This window comes from Meleagris gallopavo, chromosome 6 (genome assembly GCF_905368555.1).
Source record: "Meleagris gallopavo chromosome 6, MGAL_WU_HG_1.1, whole genome shotgun sequence".
NCBI classification, from domain to species: domain Eukaryota; kingdom Metazoa; phylum Chordata; class Aves; order Galliformes; family Phasianidae; genus Meleagris; species Meleagris gallopavo.
Window position 1 is genome coordinate 50,938,194 of NC_139409.1, and position 26,560 is coordinate 50,964,753.

At 43.5% G+C, this 26,560-nt stretch overlaps 2 protein-coding genes and 1 long non-coding RNA gene across 6 annotated transcripts in view; 2 read left to right on the top strand and 1 right to left on the bottom strand.

The window, feature by feature from the left end:
• The first annotated feature begins 17,298 nt into the window (after positions 1-17,298).
• On the top strand, positions 17,299-18,261 carry LOC146544189 (uncharacterized). The gene is given in 2 exon segments (XM_085226724.1): positions 17,299-17,520; positions 17,522-18,261. Coding segments are annotated over 2 exon segments (906 nt in total). The 3' UTR covers positions 18,206-18,261.
• A 1,557-nt stretch (positions 18,262-19,818) lies between these two features.
• Positions 19,819-26,560, top strand: part of VOPP1 (VOPP1 WW domain binding protein) — a 61,725-nt gene continuing 54,983 nt past the window's right edge. The window contains exon 1 of one of the 4 annotated variants that reach the window (XM_085226726.1): positions 19,819-20,273. Coding sequence is in view for 1 of the 4 variants with exons in the window: in XM_085226727.1 (XP_085082853.1) it covers positions 20,223-20,273 (51 nt within the window). In the remaining 3 variants the exon portion in view is untranslated. The remainder of the gene's footprint in view (positions 20,274-26,560) is intronic. The other 3 variants (XM_085226728.1, XM_085226725.1, XM_085226727.1) reach the window with 3 other exon arrangements.
• On the bottom strand, positions 21,065-22,021 carry LOC146544190 (uncharacterized). The gene is made up of 2 exons (XR_014884053.1): positions 21,645-22,021; positions 21,065-21,358 (listed from the first exon to the last, which is right to left on the bottom strand). It is a non-coding gene; the product is annotated as an uncharacterized LOC146544190 (long non-coding RNA).

Here is a 26,560-nt window from a genome sequence, read left to right on the forward strand (position 1 = left end):
TGCTACCACTGAGGCAGTACCTAAGGCATGCTGAGGTGCAGCATGACCAAGGCTGGCCATACAGCTGGGGAACAGGCTTCAGAGCAGGGCCTGAAGTACATAAAATACTTTATCTTCTTCTTTTCTTGTTGTCTTTTATCTTGGGAGATTACTGAACTGAGTGCTTGTCTTTTCATAATGAGGCCAGAGTACATTGGAAATATCTTCAGGCATCAGTTAATAAACCACAGAATAAAGGGAGAAGAGCTGGTTAAGTGCAATCCGTAGTGGTCCTTGTCATCAGATCTGCAGAAAACAGCAGGTTGCTTCTGTGCTGGCAGGGGAAGAAGAGTGTTGGGGCAAGAGGCTACACCCACACCAATTTTGACAGCTCAGACCCATGCCTGGTGCAATTAAACCAAATTGCCTGGCTCTATTATCTACTGCCCTGTTGGAAAGCAAGTATCTAATCTGCTGTCAGGGTACAGCTGCTAATGAGACTGAGCTGTGCAGTGGCATGGCTAGTTTACCCTCTGCTGTGGAGGGTGGGATTATAGATGGTGGGCCACATAAAAATCCCACAACCTTCTGTAAGAGAAAGCCATTAAGTAGTGGCTGTGGCGAGTGGTTTGCAGTTACCACTGATCGGCACAGCTGGATGTTGGAACAATGCAAGTGAGAGTGTTATTCATTTTCTGTCCTTTTTATCACAGAATTTCAGAATAGCTGAGGCTGGCAGGGACCTTTCAGTCCATCTGGTCCAACCCCTGCTCAAGCAGGGGCACCCAGAGCAGGTTGAACAGTCCCAGCTCTCATCTTATTACTGTTTCACACAGAACTTGTTGCACTGCTATCAGTAGCGTGTCCAACACTTCCCTTTGTGAAAAGCTGTTTTCAACTGCTTGTAAAAATTCCTAAACATTTGGGCTGTAATTTTCCACACCAGATACCTGGCTCAACATAACTAGTCTTGGAAAATTTTCACGCATTCTGGTTCTAAGGCTTTTTTAGAGGCATTACTTAAAGAATATGCATTATTTTGTCTGTGGTAAAGCTCTAATACATTTCTAGTAGTTTAAAGTGAGAACATAGCAGTTGCTGTCCCCATAATGATCCACCAAGATTTGGCAATACTAAAAACGTACAGAAAAAGTCCTCAGTACAGGATCCCTTGGTACAGGAGAGACGTGGACCTGTTGGATTGTATCTAGAAGGACACAAAAATGATCCAAGGGGTGGAAAGCCTCCCCTATGAGGACAGGCTAAGTGAGCTGGGGCTGTTCAGCATGGAAAAGAGAAGGCTTTGGGGAGACCTGATAGCAGCCTTTCAGTACCTCAAGAGGGGCTATAAGAAAGAAGGGGACAGACTCTTTAGCAGATCCTGTTGTGATAGGACAAGGAGAAATCGTTTCAAATTAAAATGGGAGATTTAGATTCGATATAAGAAAAAAAAATATGATAAGAGTAGTGAAGTACTGGAACAGGTTGCCTGGAGATGTGGTGGATGGCCCATCCCTGGAGACATTCAAGGTCAGGCAGAACAAGGCTTGGAGCAACCTGATCCATCTGTAGATGTCCCTGTTCACTGCAGGGGAGTTGGATTAGATGACTTTTAAGGGTCTCTCCCAACTCAAATGAAAAATATCAGAAAATTCTTCACTGAGCACCATGCCTCAACTCCAAACTCTAGCAGAAACGAATGTCATGCTCCAGGAATAACTGAGCAAATAATCATGTGCGGTTTGTTTGCTGAGTCTCTGGTTGTCTTGTCAGAATGAAGCTTGCAAGTTTCTGTATTTCTATGTATGTTCATGCATTGAAAGTGAAGCTACTTTGTCTCAGCTCTTAAAGTAGTAACAACGTACTTTCTTTGAATAAGGTCTGCAGGATTTGTCCCTCAAAGCTCCCCAGTTTGAGCCAATATGAGTTTGTAATTCAAACCTCTGTCCTTAGTTCACAGTTACATTTATTTTTGATGGACCTGGGAGATGAATTTAGAAATGAGGAGTGCCTTTCCTGCCTTCAGGGAAACACTGCAATTAGTCAAAGGCGATTGTCTCGATAGAACAACACACACTCAGCTATTTGTCTAGTTTTGTGACTTTAGCAACGAAGATAAAATCTCATGTGTTCATCTGTTCGGATCAAGGAACATACAAACAGTGATAGTCTATTTATTTTAATGGTTGCTGAACTTCTATTAAGAGGTATTATGCATGGTATTTGATTTTTCTGCCTTCACATCTTTGTATCTCCATGGTTACTGTTCGGTTAAACTGTGATCAAAGAGAAGACAAATTGTGTACTTAGTTGTTTAACCCCCTGTGGAAAGGATTCCTAGGATAAGAAAATCAATCCTAATTCATACGAGGACAAAATCTAAAATCCTTTGTCAAGTAAAGTTCTCACCGAATTAAAATATATATATTTGTAGAACATGGAAGAGATGTAGTTTTATTCTTCTCTTTTTTTTTTTTTTTCCTGGTATAAACTTGCCATTCCTTGTTTTTCATCTGTTGACTAGAATTGTCTGCTCAAGAAAGAAAAAACTTGATAGTTAAAAGAACACCTTATATTCAGTGTTAGTGACATTGGCAATCAATACTTGATTAGAAAATCAATGCCACTTTCTTTCCATTCTTTGAAAATGTTTGCTTATTTGCATCATCGCAGGCTGAGTGTTGAAGATGGATAAGATATATTAGTAACATCCTGTTATCCTGACCAACTTCAGCTATTTGCTGGGAGAGAAAGGACTCACAGAGAATGATAAAGGGCAGCCTGGAGCTCATCATGTACCCATGTATATAAGAATTTAAGCATTAGCAACACATTCTTCTTTGATGTGTGAAGAGCCAGCCCAGGTTTAGGGAGTACTTTCCTGTGGGGCTTGTTTGGGCAGCAGTGCTTATGCCTGGTATTGCCAAGCCCATAGTCAGAAGGATCGAGATGGGGAAGTTGCCCTCTTCTGAGACTCACTTAGGTGTTTGTCTACTACTTTTGAATCAAACCTCGTGGTGCAACACAGCTGGCTCTTCTCAGAAGTGGGGTGAAGGTTCAGGATCAGGTCAGCCTGATCCCATGTGCATTGGAGCAAGGAGTGTTCAAGGCCTTGCAGTGTAGTTTAACAAGTCAACATATCTTAAGACAGGCTACAAGTCTCAGTGAAGGAGTATTCACAGGGAACCTGTGACATTCACTGCAGTACTTGTACTGGAAAGAGCGGAGTAAATTGCAAAAGTGAGGAGTGTGGGACCCCACCACAGGGAATGCTGGAAGCATTAGGCTGCCAAGTTGGGTGGAAAGGAGGGATTCCCATCTGTTTCATAGTTCTTGAAGTGGTTGGAAAAAATGTTATATTTTGTATAAACCAGGAAGCTGGCCATCAGAAAAGGTAGAGAGAAGCAACTCAGGTAAATACTAATACTGTAACAAAATGAGTCACAGTCAGGAGAACTGTTTGAAGTATAAAATAGTCCAGGGATAGGCATCGCAGACACTTCGGGGAAAGTCCTTCAAATAATGTGGAAAATAGGACAAGGAGACAGAAAACAGAGTTTTGGTTAGGCTGAGGCAGCTAAACAAACTTGATAGCAACCTGGCTAGTAAATGAGCCTTTGAAGGTGTGAGATATGCAGGAGTTTGGGGCTCTCATGCATAGATAAATCTGATAGTACTAAGAGACACAGAAATTAACTATCAAATCATCTTAAATGGGAAAAAGTGGCTAGGGGATTCTTTCGATGAAGAAGGGAATTACTCTAGAACTGCAGGCTTGGGTCATGTAAGCAAGAAGATACGACAGCCAAGTAGTTCATCTGGATTTCATTATAATGGAAAAAATGTATGAGATAAGAACGTGTTTGAGAGACACACAATTTGTGGTAAGATATGATAGCTCCTTCCCTACTCACACAAATCAGGGAATAAATGCCTTATTCATTTCTACATAACTGAGGTTCATTAATCATCTGCCCTGACAATGGTCAGAGACAAAAACATCTTGAAAGTATCTCAGATTGAAACATCTCATCAATCTCAGATTAATTATAATTTGCCATGAATTTAAACACAGATGCAAAGAAAGTTGTCAAGATATGTTAAACAGATAGGAATGTGTGATGCTGTCTGTTTGGACAGAGGACTTTGCTCCTTTCTTCCTTGCTTCTCTGCCTTGTTTGGCTTTGGAATATCTCTCATGGCTATGGAGTATCACCAAATGTTGATGGACAATGAGATTGACTGCCTAGGATGTAACTCATGCCATGACCCAAAACACTTCCAGCACTTTAAAACCACTACTTTTTATGCCACATGGGAAACAGCATCCAGTTGTCCACATATCAACTCCTCCCTTCATACAATCAGGATAAAGGGCAGTAGGAAGAACAACGCAGTAGACTTTGAAACAGGAAAACTCTGTCAAGGGGCAGTTTAGGCTAACTCCAGAATACAAGCTAAAGTGAGTGAAACTTCATAATGCTCTGCTAAGGACAGAAATGTATCATCTCAGTTTTGTCATTTAAGCATCAACAGAAATAAGCAGAGCTCTGAACTGAAAACTCTTTAGAAATGGCCACAGTAGTGTTCTTCTTTTAAGTCCTAAATATAGAGCATACGAGTATGCCATTATGGTTGATGTGGAAGATCCTGGATTGATTGAACCTTTAAGGTCTACCTCTTTCTTCTCTCTCTTCAGCTGACAGGCAAAATTGCTGAAGCAACAAAAATGCTGCTCAGTCAGACAAGCGGCAGACAGATGCCTGGATCATCTGTGTAGAAAATAGCCATTTCTGGTTACCAGAAAATGAGTTTAATTTGGGGACTTCTTTGGCTGATGTCACCATTTTTGAAAGGATCAGAAATGCAAAGTGCTTTATTGAGCCTCTGAACTTTTCATTGTCTGTCATGGAGTTCAGTGTGGGTCATTACTAGATGATGTTGTATACTTATGCCTATTTCTTGTTTGCTAGCTAACGTGAAATGATTGGAAAAGTCAGCTTTAAAGATGTCTTATGCTAGTTGTGCTCCTCCTTTTGCAGCACTGCTGGACAAACGTGAGAAAGAGAATAAATGACAAATGAGAAGCAGACAGTAAGTGGCTGTCACACAAGAAGCTGAAAAGAAAAGCAATGAGAACTCTAAGCACTTATTCTCTCCTACAGTTTTTTGAAGGATATACATTTATGATGCTTGTACCTGGGACCACACATACACATTTAAAATGCACTTACAAGGGGCTACTCTTGGTTTCCTTGAAAACAGCCTCCTCCTGCTTGGTTACTCCTCCACCTTTCTCTGCCTATCAAGAGAAAGCTTCTGCAAGTTCTCCTGCTTCTCCCTGCTGTCTCCTAGTTCTTTGGCACTTCCCACGGTTCTCACTTCCAGCAGCCAGAAAGGATTTTGGTTCTGCCTGTAAGATTCAAGCTCAGCCCCTGAAAGTGGACCAAGCCTGGTCCCTAAGGGGACATTAGTAACAGCTCCACAGCAGCACTGGAAATCTTTCTACCTATCCTAGCACATGCTAGAGCTGGAAATAGAAATATAAATATTTACAAATTGTAGGGGGAAAAAAAAAAAAAAGTAACGATGCTCTTCTGAAAAAGAAATTGGAGAAATGAGAGTTGTTACTGCAAAAGCTGCTTATCACACAATCAGTAAAAAGGGAATTTCCATCATCAGAAATAAATGCAGAACTGTTCAAATTGGGCAAACTCCCCAAATACTCACAGAAGATAGATATATACAGGCCTCTGATCTTATCAGGGGAGCTTTACCAATATGGCAAAAAGATTGTGACAGTTTACAAAAAAGGGGAACCCAGAATTTACCAGACTGCAAAAAAAACCTCTTGAGACTGTTCTCATTTTAACCTACTCACATTTTAACCTCCTGGGAGAGGATAAAAAGAAAAAAGAAAAAAGGGGTTAGCAGAGTTCAGAAAGTCTTGACACAAATATATCTGGGAAAGAAAAACATTTTCACGTCTGCTACTATAATTGATAATGCAGTGATGGCAGATCAGATCTGGAGTCAGCATAATAACAAATTTCTCCACCCAAAAGCAGTGGACAGGTATGAGGAATCCTAGAAAGCTATGAGAACAAGGTTAAATGCAGCTGCAGTGTTACTGCAACACATCAGGTAATGCTAATAGGGGAGCATGTTGGTCTGTGAACTATGGCCAGTTAGTCTTCACCTTGGTTGAACAATAAGCAGGCAAACTGTAAAGAAGTTAAAAGGATATTTAATTTGGAAGTTAATTTAGATTTGAGTTTGGTCTCCTCAGGGCACCAAGGAGTTCAGAAAGTGTTTGGACAACTCTCTCAGACATAAGGTTTGATTTTTGGGTCATCCTGTGCGGCACCAAGAGGACTTGATGGTCCTTGTGGGTCTCTTTCAATTTGGGATATTCTATGATTCTATTCTTGGATTACTTTCCTAACATGCAAACATGGAGTAATGAGTTTGCACAGGTTGTTTTTTTTTTAATTGTTAATTTTTCTTCAGTTTTCAACAGAAATGGATCAGTGGCAAGATCAATTTTTTTATAAAATTATGGTGAAATTTAGGTCCAGAGATAGTCACAGTCCTTGGTAATTCATCTCCTTCAAGTCAAACAAAAGTACAATTCAAGCCATTTTATGCAGTAAAGCATGATAGGCTGGGAAAACAGATTTTGGGCTAAAACTAGAGTAACCTCTAGAAGCTGCTTGAGGTTGAGAATGAGTGTGTTGGAGCAAGAAATATGAGGAAGGCATGGCCTTGAGAAGGTATGGAAAGTGTCTTGGATGTGGTACTGCTGGAGAGCTAATCAGTTGTGAATCAGAGCACTCTGCAGGCAGCAATTTCCTCTTCTGCTCAGGAAACAGTTTTTGTGTACAGCAGTATAATGAGACAAGACTATATTAAGAATTCATCTGCTTGGTTTTGCATAGAAATGTTATCCTTCAGGGAAGATACATGCGAGATCTTTTAAACTAACCATGTTTGGGTGAAAAGGGGCATCAGTGTTTTTTTCTGTATATCTAGATAATAAAGCTGTATCTTTTTGATGACTTTGTTCACTTGTTAGAGGTGAAAATTTAAGAAGTGCAGTGAATACTGCATGTGGATGCTGAGACAAAGAGGGACTTTCACTGGGGTGCACTCGTGGGGGTTCTACAACTTTTTCCTGAAGGATTTGTGTCTCTTGTGAAGGTGGAATTATTGAAGAAAATGAATGAATTACAGATGCTCACCAGAGCACCAAGCATTTTAATTCCTTCACTGCATACAGAATAATTATAGAAGGATGAAAGGATGAAGTACAGAGGCATCAGGTCAAACACTGCCTCCATCTCCTCCTTTTTTCCTAATGACCTGTCATTTTAATTCAGCATTAACTACCCACTTCCTTTAAATAGCTTTTTATCCTAACCCACCCTCCTAATTCTCAAAGCTGCTTGGTCTTATTTTTGTTGCCTGCCTGTCTCAGAAGGCTTTAATGCTTCATTTATTGTAACTGAGTAAGCTCTGAGTACTCTGCTTACATTGCTTCAAGCAACCAGGCAAAGGTTATCAGGCCTCAAAGTGCTAGCTTGGCTTCTTGAGCTAGAGGCAAAATAAACTCCATGAGTTTTGGGAGTAGGAGAAGGTGAAGGAGGAAATGTAAGTAAGAATTGGGGAGAGCTCCTATCTTGTATCAGTAAACACAAATGGGAAGAATTCTGTTTCATTTAGCTGCAGACTTAGAATAATTCTTTTTAATTTCTTCTTCCTTGGAATTAAATGACAGCATATAAAGCAATCATGTTATTAATTCAGACCAGTAGAACACATCCCTGCATTACATAATTATTTCATTACAGTGAAGGATCAGTTTAAAACTTCATTAAAATCAAAACAGTAGAAAATAATATGATTCCACTGACATTTGATTTAATTAAAATCTCTAAGTTAGGAATATTAAAATGCATATCAACTCTTGAACATCTCTAAAAGCTGCATTCCAGGTATCCTACTCCTCAGTGCACCCAGCTGCTCAGACAGCTGAAGGCAACACAGGGACATGAGGTGTTCCTGGGGTCCTGGCTCAGTAACGCTCAGCACACTGGCAATAGAGCTTGTGTGCACCCAGCCATTCAAAACATTCTTGAATCAGTCAAGCTGGCCTTCACATTATCAAAATTAGTATTATTTGTTCAATTCAGCCTCGACAGTCAAAGAAGCAAATTGGTTCTCTGAACTATGAGAAACAATGGCTGTGAGCCAAAGCCCACTGAAATTAAGAAGGAGATCCCTTGCTGACTTCAACAGCTTGCTGGATCTCACCCAATGTGAGTAAATTGCTCTAAAGTACATTTCTTTTTTTCCTGCAACACCTTCACACAGCATTTTCCATTTTGAACACTGCTGTTCTTGTATGTTCAATTTCACTCTTGTATTGTTCCCAATACTTTGTAATTTTACATTGTCAGGATAGTTTTCTCTGTGGTTTCGTAGAGTAAATTGACCTAGTTAAAATTAAACGCTGCCAGCATAAATCAGATTAGGTTGGCCTAGTGATCTGAAAAAGAACTGTAACATGCTGTTTGTCTTTATTTCTATAAGCGAGAGTGTCTGGATGAAAGGGCAGCTATTAGAGCAACTTCATGTACGCTGTTACAATTACAGGTCTGATGGTATGCTATTAGGATGCAACAAAACAAAGTGATCAGTCATTTCATTTGGAAACATAATAATTTCACTGCTTTACTTTCAGCTATTACATTTTACCTTCCATTTGAAACGTGTGTGAATCTAGTTAGTATTAAAGGAATGCAGTTTACTGACAGCAAGGATATGTCTACATTAAGTCTATCTACATTGTAAGCCCTCGAGCCTGAGATAAAAAGAACAACATATTCTAAGATTTGGAGATTGCAGAAAGCATCTATCCTTACACTTCATACCCCAGCATAGGCTCTGCCATTCATGAACAGATATAAAATGGATTATGCCTGTTATCAGCTTCATCTACTAATATGTATCTAAAGTTTTACTTTACAGAGTAGCCACAGTATAAATACTTGGAGTCTGAGCTGCAAAAATCTCTGGCTCAGGCTTTTAAAAATTTTTTTATTTTTAATTTTTTTTCATTTTATTTATTTATTTATTTATTTAAGTAGAAAAGCCAGACTACTATCTTGTTTAAGAAGGTTATTCTCCCATCGGTCTTATTTTTCATGTAAATATCACTTCCTACCACTAAAAAGGGACAAGAGGATAATGGGTATTTATACTAAATGGAGTCCAGAAGCACTTTAGCTTGGGAAATGCATCATTCTTCACAGGCAGAAGCCATGTAAACATCAAAGGGAGCTTTATTAATGGTAATAAATAGATAATAATTAGTGAATAATTGATGTTGACATTGCCACTTGCTGCTGTATCTAACTGCTGTGTACATAGTGAGCTGGATGTTTATCTTCACTGGTAAAAGCTGCATTGCTTTGTTGATGCTTGGCTGTCCCTCGCTCCAGTATTTAACCATGCAGACTGAACTGCAGGATACCAGCAATCCCATATTGTGGGTGCAGTTCTCCACAATTGTGTATCAGAGCACAACCCTTTCTTCTCAAGCAGCCCCAACTGACTTTTCTGCATTCATTTCATCAATGTTTGCTATCCCAGTAACTTTTATCCTCTACCACATCCTGTCTCCTGTGCCCAAAGACAGCCTTATGTCTACAGTTGGGCACATATCCCCTCTTCTGCATCAGTAAGCCTAGAAAATCCATACCTTCTTTCCCAGAAAGCAAGGAGATCCTGGAACTTGTTCACATGGTTTCTCAAGGCTGGGCCATCTGGAAAAAGAAATGGGCACGGGAGTACATGAATGTATATGAATGATTTTAATGATAGGACTTGAAATTGACTGATGACCAGGCAAATATGTGCTAAACTAAGACATGTGATGGTGATAAAATCTAGCGTAGTCAAAACAGAGCTGCCTAGAAGTCATTTGACAGTGCACAGCACACAGCAGCAGGTTAGGAACATCAGTGATAAGTGTTTTAGATAAAAAAAACCTGTAGTGCAGCTTAGGTAGGTGTGAGATGTTGGCCATGCAGAATAGCATTATCAGCTTCTTAAGGCCAAATAAACAATAAATCACTGACTTCATCTGACTTTACTGTTTACCAAGTCCCTACATTGAGATTTACACAATAAACTAGACTGATAGAATGCATTTTTAATTAGTATAGAAAACTGATACTCCTCGGCTGACGGACTTATCTTGATTTTCATGACAAGCAGCATAAATACACCAAGAAAATCAACGTGGTTTCCTCATGTAGGGCCTTACATGCTTCAGTGCCTTCATTCATTCTCACTTTTGTGCTAGTGCCAGGAAGAAATTCTTTGCTCTGGTTCCCAGGTCTCCTGAGGAAGGTCAACCTGATGGCTGGAAATAGTTGTTTTTAAGGGGAATAAAGCCACTACCTAATATCTTCAGTGCAGAAAAGTGGTAGGAGTTGTAGCAGGAAATCTTTGGAGAATAGGTGGATGGAGTTGCCACTGAGGCAAATATTCCCTGCCTAACAGTTGTGTGTACGCATGAATGTATGAGAGACACCAGATCCCAAATAAGGTTGAGTAAAGGTTAAATAATCTTCCTTTCCCCATGAGGCTTTTGAAGGCTGCTACAACAGAGCAAGTGAGTAGCATCACTGCATGGTTCTTTCTGTAGTCCTACATATTTTCCTTTACTAAAAATGTTTTTTTTTACAGACCAGATGCCCCATTATCCCTGTTACGATTTCTATTTATTCTGACAGTAGTTAAATTTTATCCCTTGTGATTTCTAGAATAAACCTAGTGCTGATTTTTTAAAATTTTCAATCCAGCAACAGCTTAATTCTCTTTCTATCTCATAACAACATGAGAAAATTGAGACTAATGGGGAAATGTTAGCTAATGAACCCATTCCCTGTAGTTCCCAGACAACCGATGCATTTTTTCCCATCTATATTTAATGAGACATTATTTCTCACATTGAAATAGCAAGGCTATCGTGGTAGAAAAATTCTCAGTATGCTATGTGTATTCATAGCATGCTGCACATCAGATAGATTCACAGTAAGGGGAAAAATACAAAACAAAGCAAAACAAAAAAACAGGAAATAATTACTACTTTAAATGGATAAGGAAAATCCCTATTAAGCAACTTGAACATTTTGTTTAACTTAGATCTGAAATCTCAAATTTTATTCTCCACTTGCACTGGCTTTAGATTTTTTCCCATTGGCTTCAGTGGAATTAATCCTAATTTACATTGGTCTGAGAAGAATGGGATCACCAGGGGCTCATTATTCCCATTTATAACCAAAATCCTCATAGAGCTTTTTATTGTTTGGATACAAAGATGCTGTTTTAGGTTTAAAAGACTGTGGTGCAGACAGGAAGACAAGATAAAGCAAAAATGAAGTGCTCCAGACTGTTTCATTCCAGGGGGATTGTTCTCATGAGCTACAAGGCATAGCTTTGCATTTCTACTCTGTCACCTTCTGCTTGGGATTACTTCCTCTAGGAAGGCAGCATGAAAAGTTCCCATTGTAACTTGACAAGCTTTTGTACTTACCTTGCTCAGGTCTGAGGTAGTCCAGAATACACGTGGCTCCAAAAGAACATGTTTAGGCTTCTAATTATCCACTGAACTCAACAGTAATTCTTTGGAGACTAAATGTTTCATTGACTCAAGATTATGTTCCTATAACAGTACCATGAATCCTTCTTTAATCCTCCCACCAAGCAAATATTTCACCTTTCACCACAGACTGTCAGCAAAGAGTTTGAATTTATAAATGATCCATCTTTCAGGAAAAAAATAACCACTTTCAGATCCTGAGTTCTTTAACACAAAGCATTAATATCTTTGCTGAGAGGATAAACTTCATTCTTGATCAAGAAAACAGAACGAAAAAAATATATACATATTATTTGATTCATACAGCTATTCTGGTTGCATTTTATAGTATGTCCAATCAATAAACTTCATCCTCCTGATTACTAATGCCTATCTCATGCTTGGTGCTCCTCAAGATACTGTTCATTATACAACTACTTACTTAATACGATGGACAAATACCTGACTCTGTGAGGAGTCTCAAAGCCACAGAATGTGAGCAGCAGTTTTCTGGAGCATAGGTATGGCAGTTTGTGTGCAATCCTTCCACCCTTTGTTTCTTAGCAAATCAGCTAAACATGGTGCTCTTCATGGGTGCAAGAAGTGCCTACTGTGATAGTATTTAGTAACTATGACTACTGTGGGCTCTCATCTGAAAATCTCAGAATACAGTCTAGTCAGAAGTAATTTTCTTCCAGTTTGATGATTTTTATTTAATTTCAATAGTTATGGAAAACAGCAGGAATTCTGACCCTTCCATGAGCTTTGCAGATGTTGATGATGTTGCTGGCATTGCATTAAAAAAATAGTATATGGATGTATTGCAATACTAATCAGTAATTTTTTTACTCATGCTGATCAGATCAATAATATCTTTCCATATTAAAACTAAGCTGTAGGATGTATAAATGGAAATTTACATTTCCATTTCAAGAAAGGCAAGCATATCCGTATCATCTCACTGAAATTCCATAGACATTGCCTAAAGATGTAAGCACTGAAGACAGGGGCACTGGGTTAATATGTTAATGACTTTGGAGCAGATTGCTAAAGCTTAAACAAGTCTCTCAGTCAGACTTCCTTTAACGTTTTATTTGAAGTAATTTGTAAACTTCTCCCTCTGCCACACAGGTAGAAAGAAAAAGGCACATTTTTTCAGGAAATGGCTCACGTCTTATGAGATGCATAGGATCTCATAAAGAAAAAAAAAAGTGCTTTGAAAAAGATACAGAAGCTGCAAAAACACAGCATGTTTGCACTGGTGGGTTACTGTATTTGTGAATACAATATTTTTCTGTTTTCAAATGAATAATGCTAATGTGATTTCTCAAAAGAAAACTGAGAATTTAGGAAGATATTTATGCATATTTTGTGCAATTCAAAAGAGCTTTCTTTCACTGAAAAGTGGTACTGATAAAAGCTATTTCCATTAAAATAATTATAAAGGGGAATCTTGAAGTATATTGGAATTTGTCTTACATTTAAATCACAGTTTGGAGAACAAACATAATTTGACAAATTCTAATAGCACATGTGAAGGAAGTAATAGCAGTAAATAATAAAATAAATTCAAAATTGTAGTTGTTTACGATTCATGCAAAGAAGTAAACAAGAATATTGTATTTGTTTACATAAAGTTGTTACCTGCTTCACTCACAGCTCTTGTGGAATCAAATGCTTCTCAGTAGTATTAGGAACAACTGTCCCGACATGAACAAGAAAACACTCAATAAAAAGCAGTTTAGAAGCATTGTACACTGCAAAAATATTCACCTGTCTGGTTTCAGAATAAATAAAACCTAGAAAATACCTTCATACATATGTATTCTAAGTTCATCAACACCTGTTACTCAATTAGAAAAAGAATTGGTAGAGAAGTGGCAGTCTCAAAAATAACATATTCTTTCAAGTTTCAGGAATAGAAATGGCTGAATAAAAGAAATACGATATTACTGGTACCTCCACTGAACAAAGGATTGCAGTATTTTTAAGGAATGCGTAAGAAAAGAGTGTAAGCCTTGATGAGATAAAATAAAGCTTATTAATATTGCTGATCATGGAATTAGATTATTTGTTTCTATGCATTCACTTCTGGGCACTTAGGTGTATTACTACTTGAACAGTGTACCAGAAGAAAGGCTAAAATCAGACTGGGGAATGAGGAGCTTTTTTCTACCCAGAGACCTGGCCTCCAATAAAAACCTTATCTCATTTTCCTGTTCCATCAAAACAATGCAGTGTGTACCCTCTCTTCTTCGCTGACTAGCTGTACATGGCAGATGGAAAGTGTTCATTAGAGCCTAGATGAACTCTAAGGGGTTCTGCTACAACTTGCACTTTAGCTGAGAAAATGTCACACGCTGGGCTAAGTCCATTTGTACTCTAACTCCACTAAAGCTAATGGTCTTTCCACAGGAATGAAGGTGGTTCCCCGAATTTAGGCAGAAATGAGAGAAGACATCACTTAAGGGAGCAGAGATATGGCCAAAATGAAATCTGAAACCATTTATGCCTGGGTCAGGAGGTGCTTTTCTTGTTTCAATTTATCCTTTGGCCTAGAAAGAATTCTGTAGTTAGGATATCAGTGCCCTTATCTAGGTTGGATAATATACGCACAAGAAAACATATGCTTCCAGACTGTGGCTTTCTCTTTCTCCTTCCTCTTACCTCTATCTCACTGTAACTAATCTTCTCATTGGGGAAAAAACAAAAAACAAACAAACAAAGAAACCCAACAGTCTTCATTTCTTTCTTTTTTGCCTCAGCTGAAACCTTCCTTTTCCTAGGAAAATAAATAAATAAATAAATAAATTAATGCTTTCTTGGGTCTCAGCATTAACTCAGAAGGGTTATACATGCTCATAATTAACTGATGTGAATCTGATACCTGGCTCTTGCCTAGGCATACCTGGGGCCATCAGCTGAAAGTACAGGCAGAGTTGGCCTTTAGGAACCACAATGCCTATAGTAACATGATCCCAGAGTCCTCTCCTAACTTTACTTCCCACCTTCATGTTTCCAAAGTCCTGCAAGAATTTGTGCCAGCAGCAGCAGCACAGGGCACTCACATTCAGCACAGCTGTTCAGATTCATTTGCTGCCTCTAGATGGATCAGGCTGGTTTCTGCGTGAGGTTATCATCAAGTATTGGTGTGACCCCAGAAGACTGCTACTTAGGTCATGAAACACAGAAAATAGGGGTGGAAAAGGAGTTCAGTGTTAAAGCTGTATGTCAGGGTAGAGACCTGGAAACAAATGATGCGTGTGCCCTTTTCAAACTTCCATGCAGTGTAACGTTTTTGATGTAATTCTCAACTTTGTTTGTCATGACAACGTGAGCTGACTTATCTTAGATGATACCTGATACACGATGTGTCTTTCTCTATAGCACAGGTTAAATAAAGTGGGACTTTCCAACTCATCAGACCTTACAGAGATTTGTGTGTACCGCTCAAAAGTTACCTCACCAAGCCTTTACTCTCGGGCAAAGTGATGGCTGTCACACCTTCTTAGATTCTTCTAGCATATTCCATTTGAAATGTGTGTATTCATCTGAAAAATGTACCTCACAGCTTTGGACTGAATGGTATCAAATAGAGATAATCAAATGTCTCATTGGAAACATCAGAATCAGTGGTCATTTAGGTAAAATGTGCACAGGCTGCCTGTGAGTGCACAATGTCATGCAGCGTGTGGGAGGTCCTTAGTCTACAGGCACTTGTTATATACAGCATATAGAGGATGTATGATGGCTGCCTGAAAAGTTACGTGTGCTATTTTATTATGGTGGCCCTCGACATCAGAGGCAGATGTTGGTGGTTGGGCAGTTGAGGTTGAACCTTTCCACCAACATTCTGTCGCATTTTGTTGCCATGTCACAGATGGCAGCAGAGAGGCAGACTGACTATATAGCATCTGACATGGAACAGCATAATGAAACAAAAGTGTGGAAAAAATGACACTTGTTGACATTCATCGACACTTACAGAACGTTATGGAGACCAAACAGTGGATTTGAACACAACAAGGTGGTGGGCGGTGTATTTCAGCAGTAGCAACAGCAACATGGAAGACAAGCCATGTTGCACATGGCCATGCAGATTTTTATGAGCACAACATGCAGGCTCTTGTTCATCACTGCTGAAAATGCATAGCTAATGGTGGTGATTCTGCTAGAAAAAAAAATGCAGAGAATTTGCTCTGTCAAACAGTGGTATTGTACTCTTACCCGAATGTGAAGAACATTGTTTGTCCCTGAAGCGATGCCAGGACTAACTGTGGTAAGGGTGGGAATGGGCTTGGGTAAGGAGCCTCCAAGCACCTCAACAAGATGGCAGTGAAATAAACATCCATGACATAACTACACTGGCCATGCATTACAGGGCTCAGTGCACCTGATGGTGCTCAAGAAAGTTCCTGAGATTTTCTTGAGAAGGTGGCCAAGGCTGTTGGTAACTAATTGAGTACACGAAAGATGACGATGGGGACACAGCCTCTCTGACAAGCCAAAGGCACACTCCATAATCATGTGGGTGCAAAGCCCATTCACATAGCTCCTGTTCTCTATCCATAAAGTGGCACAGTCCACTTCCTCCTCCTCTTCCTCAGGGCCCCATGTGCTGCTGTGCACTCCTGGCCTCCACAACACGAATTCTAGGAGCTGCCTTCCCCTGGTCTGGCCACTCCCCATCACACAAGTCACATCATGGAAGCAACCATCAGAAGAGGGGTGGCAGCACGGACAGGGAGGTGATTGTCCCTCTCTACTCTGCCTTGTGAGGCTCCAGCTGGAATACTGTGTCCAGGCCAGTAGATCCCAGAACAAGAAAGACAGGGAGCTGTTGGAGAGGGTCCAGAGGAGCCACAGAGATGATCAGTGGGCTGAAGCACAGCCTCTATGAGGACAGGCTGAGGGAACTGGGCTTGTTCTGCCTGGAGAAGAGAAGCTGCGGGGTGACCTCATTGCAGCCTTCAGTACCTAAGGGGAGCCTACAAGCAGGAGGGGAGTCAACTCTTGGAAAGGGTTGATAACAGCAGGACAAGGGGAAATGGTTTGAAGTTGAGGGAGGGAAGATTGAGGTTGGATGTCAGGGGGAAGTTCTTCACAGAGAGTGGTGAGGTGCTGGAACCCAGAGAGGCTGAGGATGCCCCGTCCATCCCTGGAGGTATTCAAGGCCAGGCTGGATGGGGCCCTGGGCAGCCTGGTTGGTATAAAATGTGGAGATTGATGGTCCTACCTGTGGCAGGGGGGGGTGGAGCCTGATGATCCTTGAGGCCTCTTCCGACCCAAGCCATTCAACGACTCTATGATTCTAAACAATTTGCGAAGTGAAGATTCACGTGGAGACAGTTTACGTGCAGATTTTATTTTCCCAGATCTATCAGCATCACCAAGGGCAGTCACTGAACGACGAGGGGTGATAAGGATGCAGGCCCGGCCTGGTGCCCAAATACATGCAGCCCTGCACTGTGAGGTCACCGACCAAGGGGCTGTGACAGCAGCGGGAGATGGCTGTGAGCTCAGTGAACCTCCGCGCAGAAAGCGGGGCACAGTAGAGCCCAGCACCACTCGTGCCTGGACTCCGGTTGAGCGCAGCAGCGAGACTTGGAGGAGCGGACGAGACTTTGTTTGGGCCGTGCTGCGGGGCTGCCGGCAGCAGTTCCGGGGCCATGGAGCTGCCCTCGGACTGGACCTGCCCCGTCTGCGGGCAGAACCGGGACGACGCAGCGTACGTGACGCCCTGCCTGCACCGGCTCTGCTTGGGCTGTGCTCTGCGGTGGGCAAAGCGGCAGCCCACCTGCGCCGTGTGCAAGCAGAACATCGAGGCCGTCCGCTACTCGGTGCAGTCAGAGGAGGATTACCTCGAGTGCCCCGTCCCGCAGCCCGCAGCCCGCAGAGCGCTCCGAGGACGAGCGGGACGAGGAGCGGGGCTCTGCAGAGCCGCAGCTCGAGGCTCCCGAGCGCGGCTTCCCAGCCGAGGTCTGGGCGGACTTCTTCCGAGGAGATCCGGGAGACCTCGAACCGCTGCTCCGGTGGCTCCAGCGGGAGCTCGAGGACATCACCGGAGATGAGTGGTGGGAGGTGGTTGCGGCGCGGACTGCCGTCATGGACCTGCTGTGCGCGTACGGGCTCGACGAGGATGCCCTGATCCTTATGTCGGAGTCACACCTGGAAGACCGCACGGAGGAGTTCGTCGCGGGGCTCATCGACACCGTGACGGCCCTGTACGGCCCAGAGCTCCGCCGGCGGCAGGACAGCCGGGCTGCCCGTGAATCAGGAGGGCAGGACGGCCTCGCGGCCACCCCCAGCCCCGCCACCTCCCGGCAGGATCCTCCCGCCGGCCCTGCGGGCCCCGGCGCCGAGCGGCTCCCCGGCGTCCCTCACGGAGGGCCCGAGCCCCGACCCGCCGCCCCCGAGTCCCCGCAGGAGCCGCAGGAGCAGCCGGGGCAGGCGGCGGCAGCGGGCCTCTCCGCCCAGGGCACGGACGGCTCGCCTGGGGGGCCCCGACGCCCCCCGAAGAGGAGGGCCAGCAGCTGCCCCCCGGATTTGCCCCCGTCCCCCAAGAGGCGGCGCTAGGCCGGCACCCACTGCGGTGCTGAGCACGGCTCGGGGCTTGGAAGCCCATCAGTGATCTTGGACTGCTTTTAGAAACAATAAAATATTTGCAAAAAAAGAAAATGTCTCCATGTTCATATTGATGATGAAGCTGGGTTTGCTGTCCTTCCCCACGCTGGTTTCTTCCTCTCCTGATGCTGGGGGAGGACACAGAATCCTAAATTTCACAATCAGAAACCAGGAGAGAGTGCTCCTGTTTGCACTTCACACTGAGGTGGGTGAATGGGATTAATGGCAACCTTTCGGTCATTTACTGATAGCGGACCTCAAACACCAACCTGCATCTCTTACTTGAAAGAAAAACTAAAATGAAAGTATCTCAACGATCACAGAATCACAGAAACGTAGGGGCAGGAAGGGACCTGAAGAAATCCCCCCATCCAGACCCCTGCTAAGGCCAGCTCGTGAAATACGGGACACAGGAAAGCACCAGCAAGCAGCCTGCCGTGCAGTGGGCACGTGCTCTAGAAAGGAACCCGGACGGAGGCACCACCCCCACTTGGTGCTGCTTGTGAACCAGAAGACATCAAAAGGAATCAAAGTATCAGAGAGTATCAACTTGTGGAAAGAAGGGATGCCATTCGAGGGACCTTAACAGACTTGAAAGGTGAGCCCAGGAGAACCTGATGAGGTTCAACACAGCAAAGTGCCAGGTTTTGCACTAAGCGTATAGACAGATGGAAAGGAACAGTCCTTGAGAGCAGCCCTGCGGAGAAAGACCTGGGGGTCCTGTGGATGAAAAACTGAACATAAGCCACATGTTAAGCACATGGTATCCCAGGCTCCATCAGAAGAGGGGTGGAAGCAGGGACAGGGAGGTGATTGTCCCTCTCTACCTTGTGAGGCCCCAGCTGGAGTACTGTGTCCAGGCCAGTAGTTCCCAGAACAAGAAAGACAGGGAGCTGTTGGAGAGGGTCCAGAGGAGCCACAGAGATGATCAGTGGGCTGAAGCACCGCCTCTATGAGGACAGGCTGAGGGAACTGGGCTTGTTCTGCCTGGAGAAGAGAAGCTGCGGGGTGACCTCATTGCAGCCTTCAGTACCTAAAGGGAGCCTACAAGCAGGAGGGGAGTCAACTCTTGGAAAGGGTTGATAACTGCAGGACAAGGGGAAATGGTTTGAAGTTGAGGGAGGGAAGATTGAGGTTGGATGTCAGGGGGAAGTTCTTCACAGAGAGAGTGGTGAGGTGCTGGAACAGCTGCCCAGAGAGGCTGAGGATGCCCCGTCCATCCCTGGAGGTATTCAAGGCCAGGCTGGATAGGGTCTTGGGCAGCCTGGTTGGTATAAAATGTGGAGGTTGGTGGCCCTGCCTGTGGCAGGTGGTTTGGAGATTCGTGATCCTTGAGGCCCCTTTCAACCCTGGCCATTCTGTGATTCTATTCTTCAGTGACCGCAGCCCCCACCCGTGCTCGCTAACACGCAGGACACAGCCTCCACCTGTGCGGGGGCTGATCTCGTCTGAGAATCGCGTCGCTGTTACGTGCTCCACAGACTCTACCGCCGTAACCCTACGGCCCATCCGCCCACGGCAGAGATAGGGTCGAGCAGCCGGACAGCGGGGCGGCGCCGCGACGGGCACCGCCTCTCCCCGCCCTCAGCCGCCGTGGCGGCGCCGGCCCTCTTTGTACCGCCGGCCGGGCAGCACGCCGTCCTCCGCCTCGCTTCTCCGCAGCGCTGCTCGCCCGGCTTCGACCGCGGATCCGCGGCAGGGAGCCGCCTCTGGGTCTTGGGCGTGGAGAGGCGGGTCAGCCCGCCCCTGCCCGTGTTCTGCTGCGGGGCTTCCCCGTCTCCTGCCCCGCCGCTCGCCGTTTGCCGGCCCTGCCCCTGTGCCGCCCGGCTTGCCGTCCTTCCGCGCGGTGCCCGCGTTCCCGAGCCGCCGGCTGCGTCTTCCCCCTCGTGCCTCTCCGGGCGGCGGGCATGGCGCCGTTGACCGCGCCCGTGCGCGTCTGAGGCGGCGGGGGCGGCGAGGACGAGGCGAGATGAGGCGCCTGCAGCCCGGAGCCGCGCTGCTGCTGTCGCTGCTATGGGAGGTGAGGCTCCGAGACTCCGCGGCCGCCGGGGCGCGGTGCGGCGGGCACGAAGGAAGCATCGCGCGCCTGTTCGCGGCGCGGCGCTGGAGGCCGAGGCGGGAGGCGCCGGCAGCCCTCGAGGAGCCCGCGGGGCCGGGGGTCGGGGCGTGACCTGAGGGCTCTGGACCCGTGGAGAGGAGCTGCGGGCGCCCGCAGGGAAAGTGCGCGGCCGGCTACCGAGCTGCTCTGTGGTTGTCAGCGCCAGCACTGAGCTCTTCGGTCCTCTTTGCGCGCAGCCTGGTTACTCGAGTTTTTAATTCTGATTTTAATGGGGTCTTTTTCGGTGGTGTTTTGTTTTTTTTTCTTCTTTTCTTTTAATCTAGAATGTTTGTTTTGCCATCTGAGTCTGTGGATTAGTTTATGTGTTTATTTTCGGAAGCTGAAGGTAGGCTTTTAGATAAGATGTAAATAAGAAATTATGATTTAAAACGGTTTAAGTTGTGTTCTGCAGGACAGGAACACCCAGAAACTGAGCACTGTGAGTTCAGATAACTGATCAGAGACATCTGGCTGTTCCCAAGGGTGTCTGGCATTTGAAACTTCTGCTGCATTCTCTTCCACACTGGCTATTAACTGAAATTGTGTTGCTGTTTGGTGTTTTTTTTTTTTTTTTTTTCAAATCAATTTGCAGCTTCCATATGATCTTAGTTAATATTTAACGCAGCATGAGCTGAGGAGTATGCTTTTAACTGAACGTTTTGCAGAAGGCTTTGATTACCCTACAGATACCTGGAGAAGAAGACGCACAGCCGTTCAGAGCAGTTTGCAGTAATTTACTGGTAGTTGAAGTTCTCGTAATTAAGGGACTTAAAATGCTTGTTGTAAGGTGTGGATGCGCTTTCTGTCCGTGCGTTTTCTGAACCAGGAGCTCTCCTTATACCAGTGAAGAGAATGAGCTCCAGTTGGGTGTGTGTTCACTGATGAAGACACTTGCAGGCTCAGATATGTGGAGTGCTTCCCTTTGACTTCCAGGCTGAGCTCGGTCATTAAGTAGCTGTGCTGTGCTGCACTGCTCTGGGGGAGTCGCGTCTTGTATGCTGTGAATGCTGTGAAAGGAGAGAAAATGGGAAAGACGGGCTGGGGAGCCTACATCAGCTGGTGAGTTACTGCACTGAGACAGTTGTTATAGGAGCAGGATTTACACATAAGGAATTCCTGGTTCCTGACCCTTTGAGAGCTTGGAATATACTGATTACAGGACCACTTGGAGGGCTGTATTGGTAGTAAAGAGTGATTAATTCAGAGTTTTAACAAGAGTTTTCTACCTCTGTCTTTTACAGCACTTTTTTTCTTTCCCAACCCCACAATAAAGAAAATCCTTGAATTTCTTACCTGGGTACTGATGCTGAGAAGATGAGAAGACATGCTGTTAGGAGAGAGAAGCTGTAGATGCTATAAACTTTGCTCACAGTTTAGTTGCTGACTTACTGAACATGTGAGCTGAATCAAGGAACTTCTAAGATGGATTACTTGATAGGTAATTTTGGTTCTTGCTGGAGAGAATGAATGCTGCTAAGTATTCATCCATCTTTCTTTTGCAAACTGTTTCAGCTACCTGGAGGTAGCAATATGTTATTAATTAGAGTTGCCTGGAACACCCTTTTTCATCAGGAGCCTGGAGTTCCAGTGGATATGTTGTGCGTTCAGTGTTTACCAGGATACGTGTTCAGCTGGTAGCTCACTGGTGCAGCTCGTGGTTGCCCTGGCAGGACTGCGTTTGTCTCAGTTCTGTACGAGTCCAGGGCTCTCGGTTCTCTGGAATAATTTGAGGAGTGCCTTAAAGTATGTCAGTTTGGCAGTCTGGGCTGTATAACAAGATTTTCTGCTTTTATTTCTTCAGACATCTCAAGGCTTGTACACATTTGGCTTTAATGGGTAGCACTGCCTTTGGGATAGGAAAAAAAATAGCCTCTGTCTGTATGATTCAGTGAGGTTGTTATCAGCCTGTGTGTGTGAACGCAGTATCTCCTGCTGAGTTGTTCCTCAGGATGGTGCCTTTTTCTTTCCTGCAGCTGCGGGTGTGCTGGGCTGTGAGTGGGTGTCTGTTGCTGAACTCATGGATGGAAGTGCAGAACTGAGCTGCTCAAGTCATGGCCTTCACCAGGACACTGCACATAGCACGGTGGTAATCAAGGACAGGGAGGTAGTTGTGCCAAGAGCAGCCCTTGCTGGGTAGCCTTGCTTCACAGAGCTGTCATGTAACTTTAAGTGCAGAAGCTTCTGGTTGGCTGTTATGTCCAAAGTGGCTTAGGAACTGGTAAAAGCCTGAACACTTTTGTATCAAGTCAGTTTTTATTTCCAGTCAAGCTTTTTAGTGCTCTACTTGAAGAAATACCCATGGAAGCTGGAAGCTATTGTAAATGGCATATAATGTCTGCTGGAAAAATTTAAATGTGGCAATACAACATTTAGATGACCTCTTCTGGAAATACTGGAAGTGGGATTTTGGCACACAGTTTCTCCTTATTAGTAATTACAATGCGTATGCTGATAGAAGTATTGATAATTGGGTAGTTGGAAAAAAGAATATCGGTATAGTTGTCTTTTTGTTAGTTTACCAGACGGAAGATGCTACAAAAGTGTCAAGTGCTTTTTTTTTTTTTTTAACAGAGGAATGGATATGTAATGTGAACAGCAAAATGCTTTAAATAAAATTCAAGCACTTCTGACAGTCTGTCATGCAAGATTTATTTAAATAAAAGCAAAGTTGGCTAGTTTCTTCCCAACTGGGTAAGTGCTGTGTGGAGCTCTTTATTATTTTTGTAAATGGAGTTCAACGGGGCAGATTCTAGCATATAAAGATAAGCTAGAATCTCTGCCCACCAGTGAGAGAACAAGCGCAGTAAATGACTAAGAATGCAAATCTTAAAGAAAAAGATAAAAAATGCACCAACTTCTGATGGGAGCAGGCATAGCTAGGGCTTAAAGAGTTGTGAGCATCCTTTCACAACAGCACTCCAGGTTCTGATGCTATTTTATCAACTATTGGCATTTTCCTTTATGTGCATGTTACAGGAATGTGTGTGCACTCCCAGGTTATCTCTACGATGTTCCTCTCTATGAAAGCTCCCTGATATTGTCCTGCTGAAGTTTTAGCTACTGTGGGCTTTGCATCAGTGAGTGGTGAGAAGAAAAAGTCCCATCCTTTGCCTGTAATGGAAAAAGGGAGTATCAGAATTCCTACAAAGGAGGATGTGTCCACTTACTCTCTGCTTCTTATTAGTTTTAGTTACAGAGGGGCTTATCAAGTTTAGGAAACTCTTTCATTTTTCTGACTGTCTTGCAGCCCATTGGAAAAGAACTATTGCTTTGCTGAGTGGAGGCAGGAAATAATTTACATAGGATTTGTCATTCCCTGATCCAGCTGGTGCTGGCAAGTCTTCCCTGTCTCTTGTCAGCAGTGAGCTGGGCTGTGACTGCCAGGCAGGAGGGCTGAGCCTGCATGGTTTTCTCACTTTGCTCCTGCTGATGAGGATTCATGTTCCCTGCAGGAAGGGAAAGGTGGCTGAGTGCTGTTTGCGTTCCGTAGGGGAAGACATGAATAATTGTGCAGTGGGTTTTTGATGTTTTCCATTTTTTCCCCCTCATCAGAAAAAGCGTGTATAAGACCTGTTGACTTTTTCCAACAGTCAGAAATGTTCAGCACCTTCTGTCATGCTCTTTCTATAAAAGGAAAACCCTTTGACCCTTTTGATCTGAGTACTCCCACTCAGCTAGCTCAGGTGTCTGTAAGGATGCATTCAACTTGATCAAAGTATGCCTTTAGACTTAAGCTGCTCGCTTGGAATTTAATGAACTGGGGAGCGGGAGGGAAGGGAAAGCCTCAAGGAAGTCTTGCTTTGGTTTAATGCAGAATTACTTTGGTTTACTCCAAATGGAAGAGGCTTAGGAAAAGCTGGAAAAAGTATGCCCACGTACAAGTTTGCCCTGCTTAATTGTGTAGGTTGAGTCTATGAACAGGAACACGATAATGCTTGAGTTTATACTATTGCATTTAAAAAAAAAAAATTCTGATTTCTTGCTAAAATGAGATTCACTTCTAATCTGTTGTGATTTAAAGTAATATCCATTTAAATAAATCATACAGAAAACCTCCATGCAATTGCCATCCTTGTTTTTGAAAATGTGTCATTGTTTTGCACCCTTAAGTGTACCTCTTTCCACAGTTTTTGTGTTTTGCTGAAATCTTTGTTGTTGGAATCTCTTTATAGTTTATTGTGGTAAATAAAAACTTTATTCTGAGTAGGAAGAGGCAAAACCTTTCTAAAACCATCTTTTTTTTTTTCCTTTGCTTTAGTAGTGCCTTTTGGGCACTACTAGCTTTATCAAAAGGTGGGGGCATAATCCAGGATTGGGGGATGTTAAAAGAGCCCTGCAAAGTAAGGGAACAGGTAAAATCTAAAGCAGTGGATATTATTGCTTTCTTGACATTTGTAAAGTACTACAAAATATATATATATATTTTGAGAATGATGTGTCTTGACAGCTTTCTTGCATATTAAGTGGAAAAGTTTGCACTCTGAAGTTAAAAATGTATTTCTTTCTCAAGTGTGTCTTCAGCTGTGTGCTAAATGAGTGTTAACTAAAGCCATGTTTTAAATAACTTGAGAAATCTTTTCCTCTTTTCCTGTGACTCAACTGTCAGTCTGGCAGATTTGGGGAAGTAAGAGAAATGAGGAGAAAGTGGTGTGTTTTTTTTTTTTTTTCTATATCTGATCTAATGCTGTGTGCTTCTAACTCCTGTGCTAGCTGCCTGTTTCTTCAGGTCTCCTTATTGTGCAACTGCAGATGAACTGGATTGGCCCTCATCAGCAGTGGGAAACTGCCACCAAGAAAAAGCTGAGAGAAAAAAAGCAAAGGAAGGAGTTTCCTTTGCTTCCAGAGAGGTTGGTACAGCAACAGCATCACCAGACTTCCTGCAAGAGGAGAGGGGAATACATGGCTGGGAGCAAGGCTGCCCATTTTGGTAGTATGCTTATTTCTGTATGCTAGATGTCACCTTTGGTCAGAGTTACCTGCATTCATAATGATCTGTAAGGAGCAGAAAGCAGTGGTGTGGATCTTCTACGTGCACAGCTTAAAGGGAGAACTAACAGAGTCTGTTTTTTATTTTCTCATTGAAAGATGCTATTAGTTGAGACAAGCTTTTCTAGAAGCTATTCTGTTGTTTTCCCACGCTACTTGCCAAGTATCTGTTGGAGCAGAAACGCTCAACATGGAGCTGATGATCTTCCTGACCTTTCTTTTTCTGAGGGGCAGGCAAGGGGTTGCGGCTGGAGAGCATTTTCCCAGAGGGTCCATCAGCACAGCCAGGGCTGTACATCTTGAGTCCAGCTGGCGGGTGCTGGCTTGCCCAGCCTTCCTTCAGTGCTCCTCTTTTGCCTTAGCTGGCAGTTGTTCTGAGGGTGAATCCTTCCTTCTCAGTTAGAGTGGAGTTAGAGATTATGATCACCAAGCATGCAGATCATATCTGCACAAGTCTTATGTTCAAGTACACTAGGTTAAAGCAAGCTGATTTATCACACCTTTGTGTCTCTCTACTGAAGTATATTTCCTGTCTGTTTGCATCATTGTTCAGAGAAGGAAGAACTAGAGAACTCTGAAATGAAATTTCTGTGTGAAAGGGCAGACCAAAGATCATGGGCAGCATGCATTTCAACACTGCTCTCTTACATTAGGGTGGAAAGCCTTTGGTAGAAGTATGTAGATTGCTCCAGAAGTAATGCTTTGTATTTATTTGCATGGAAACTACAACAGATATAAAGACCACTATAAAACTCAGCTACAAAACACCTTTTTTTTTCAGCATAGTCCTGACTCTTAGCAATGCATTTTTACCAGCAGTGAGCAAGAGCCTTCATGCCATGCTCATAAAAATCTGCATCAGCTGAGGTGACTCACTGTCATCTATGATTCTGTGATTCTCTACTGCTGAAATGCACTACTCACCACCTTGTTGGGCTCATATCCACTGTTTTCTCTCCGTAAACATCCAGGAGGGATCCATGAATATCAGTAAGTGCCATTTTTTCCTCAAGGAGAAATTCAGTGACACACCTTTGGTTCAGATGCCGCTTTTCAGCAGTCTGTCACGTGGTAAGAAAGTTCAATGGAATATTGGTGGGAAGGTTTAACCTCTACTGCTGTACCACCACCGTCTGCCTCTGATGTCATGGGCCAACACAATAAAATAGGAGGCTTTACTTTCAGAGCAGTCCTTGTATTTTGTTGTGTGCTCATTTTCTTCT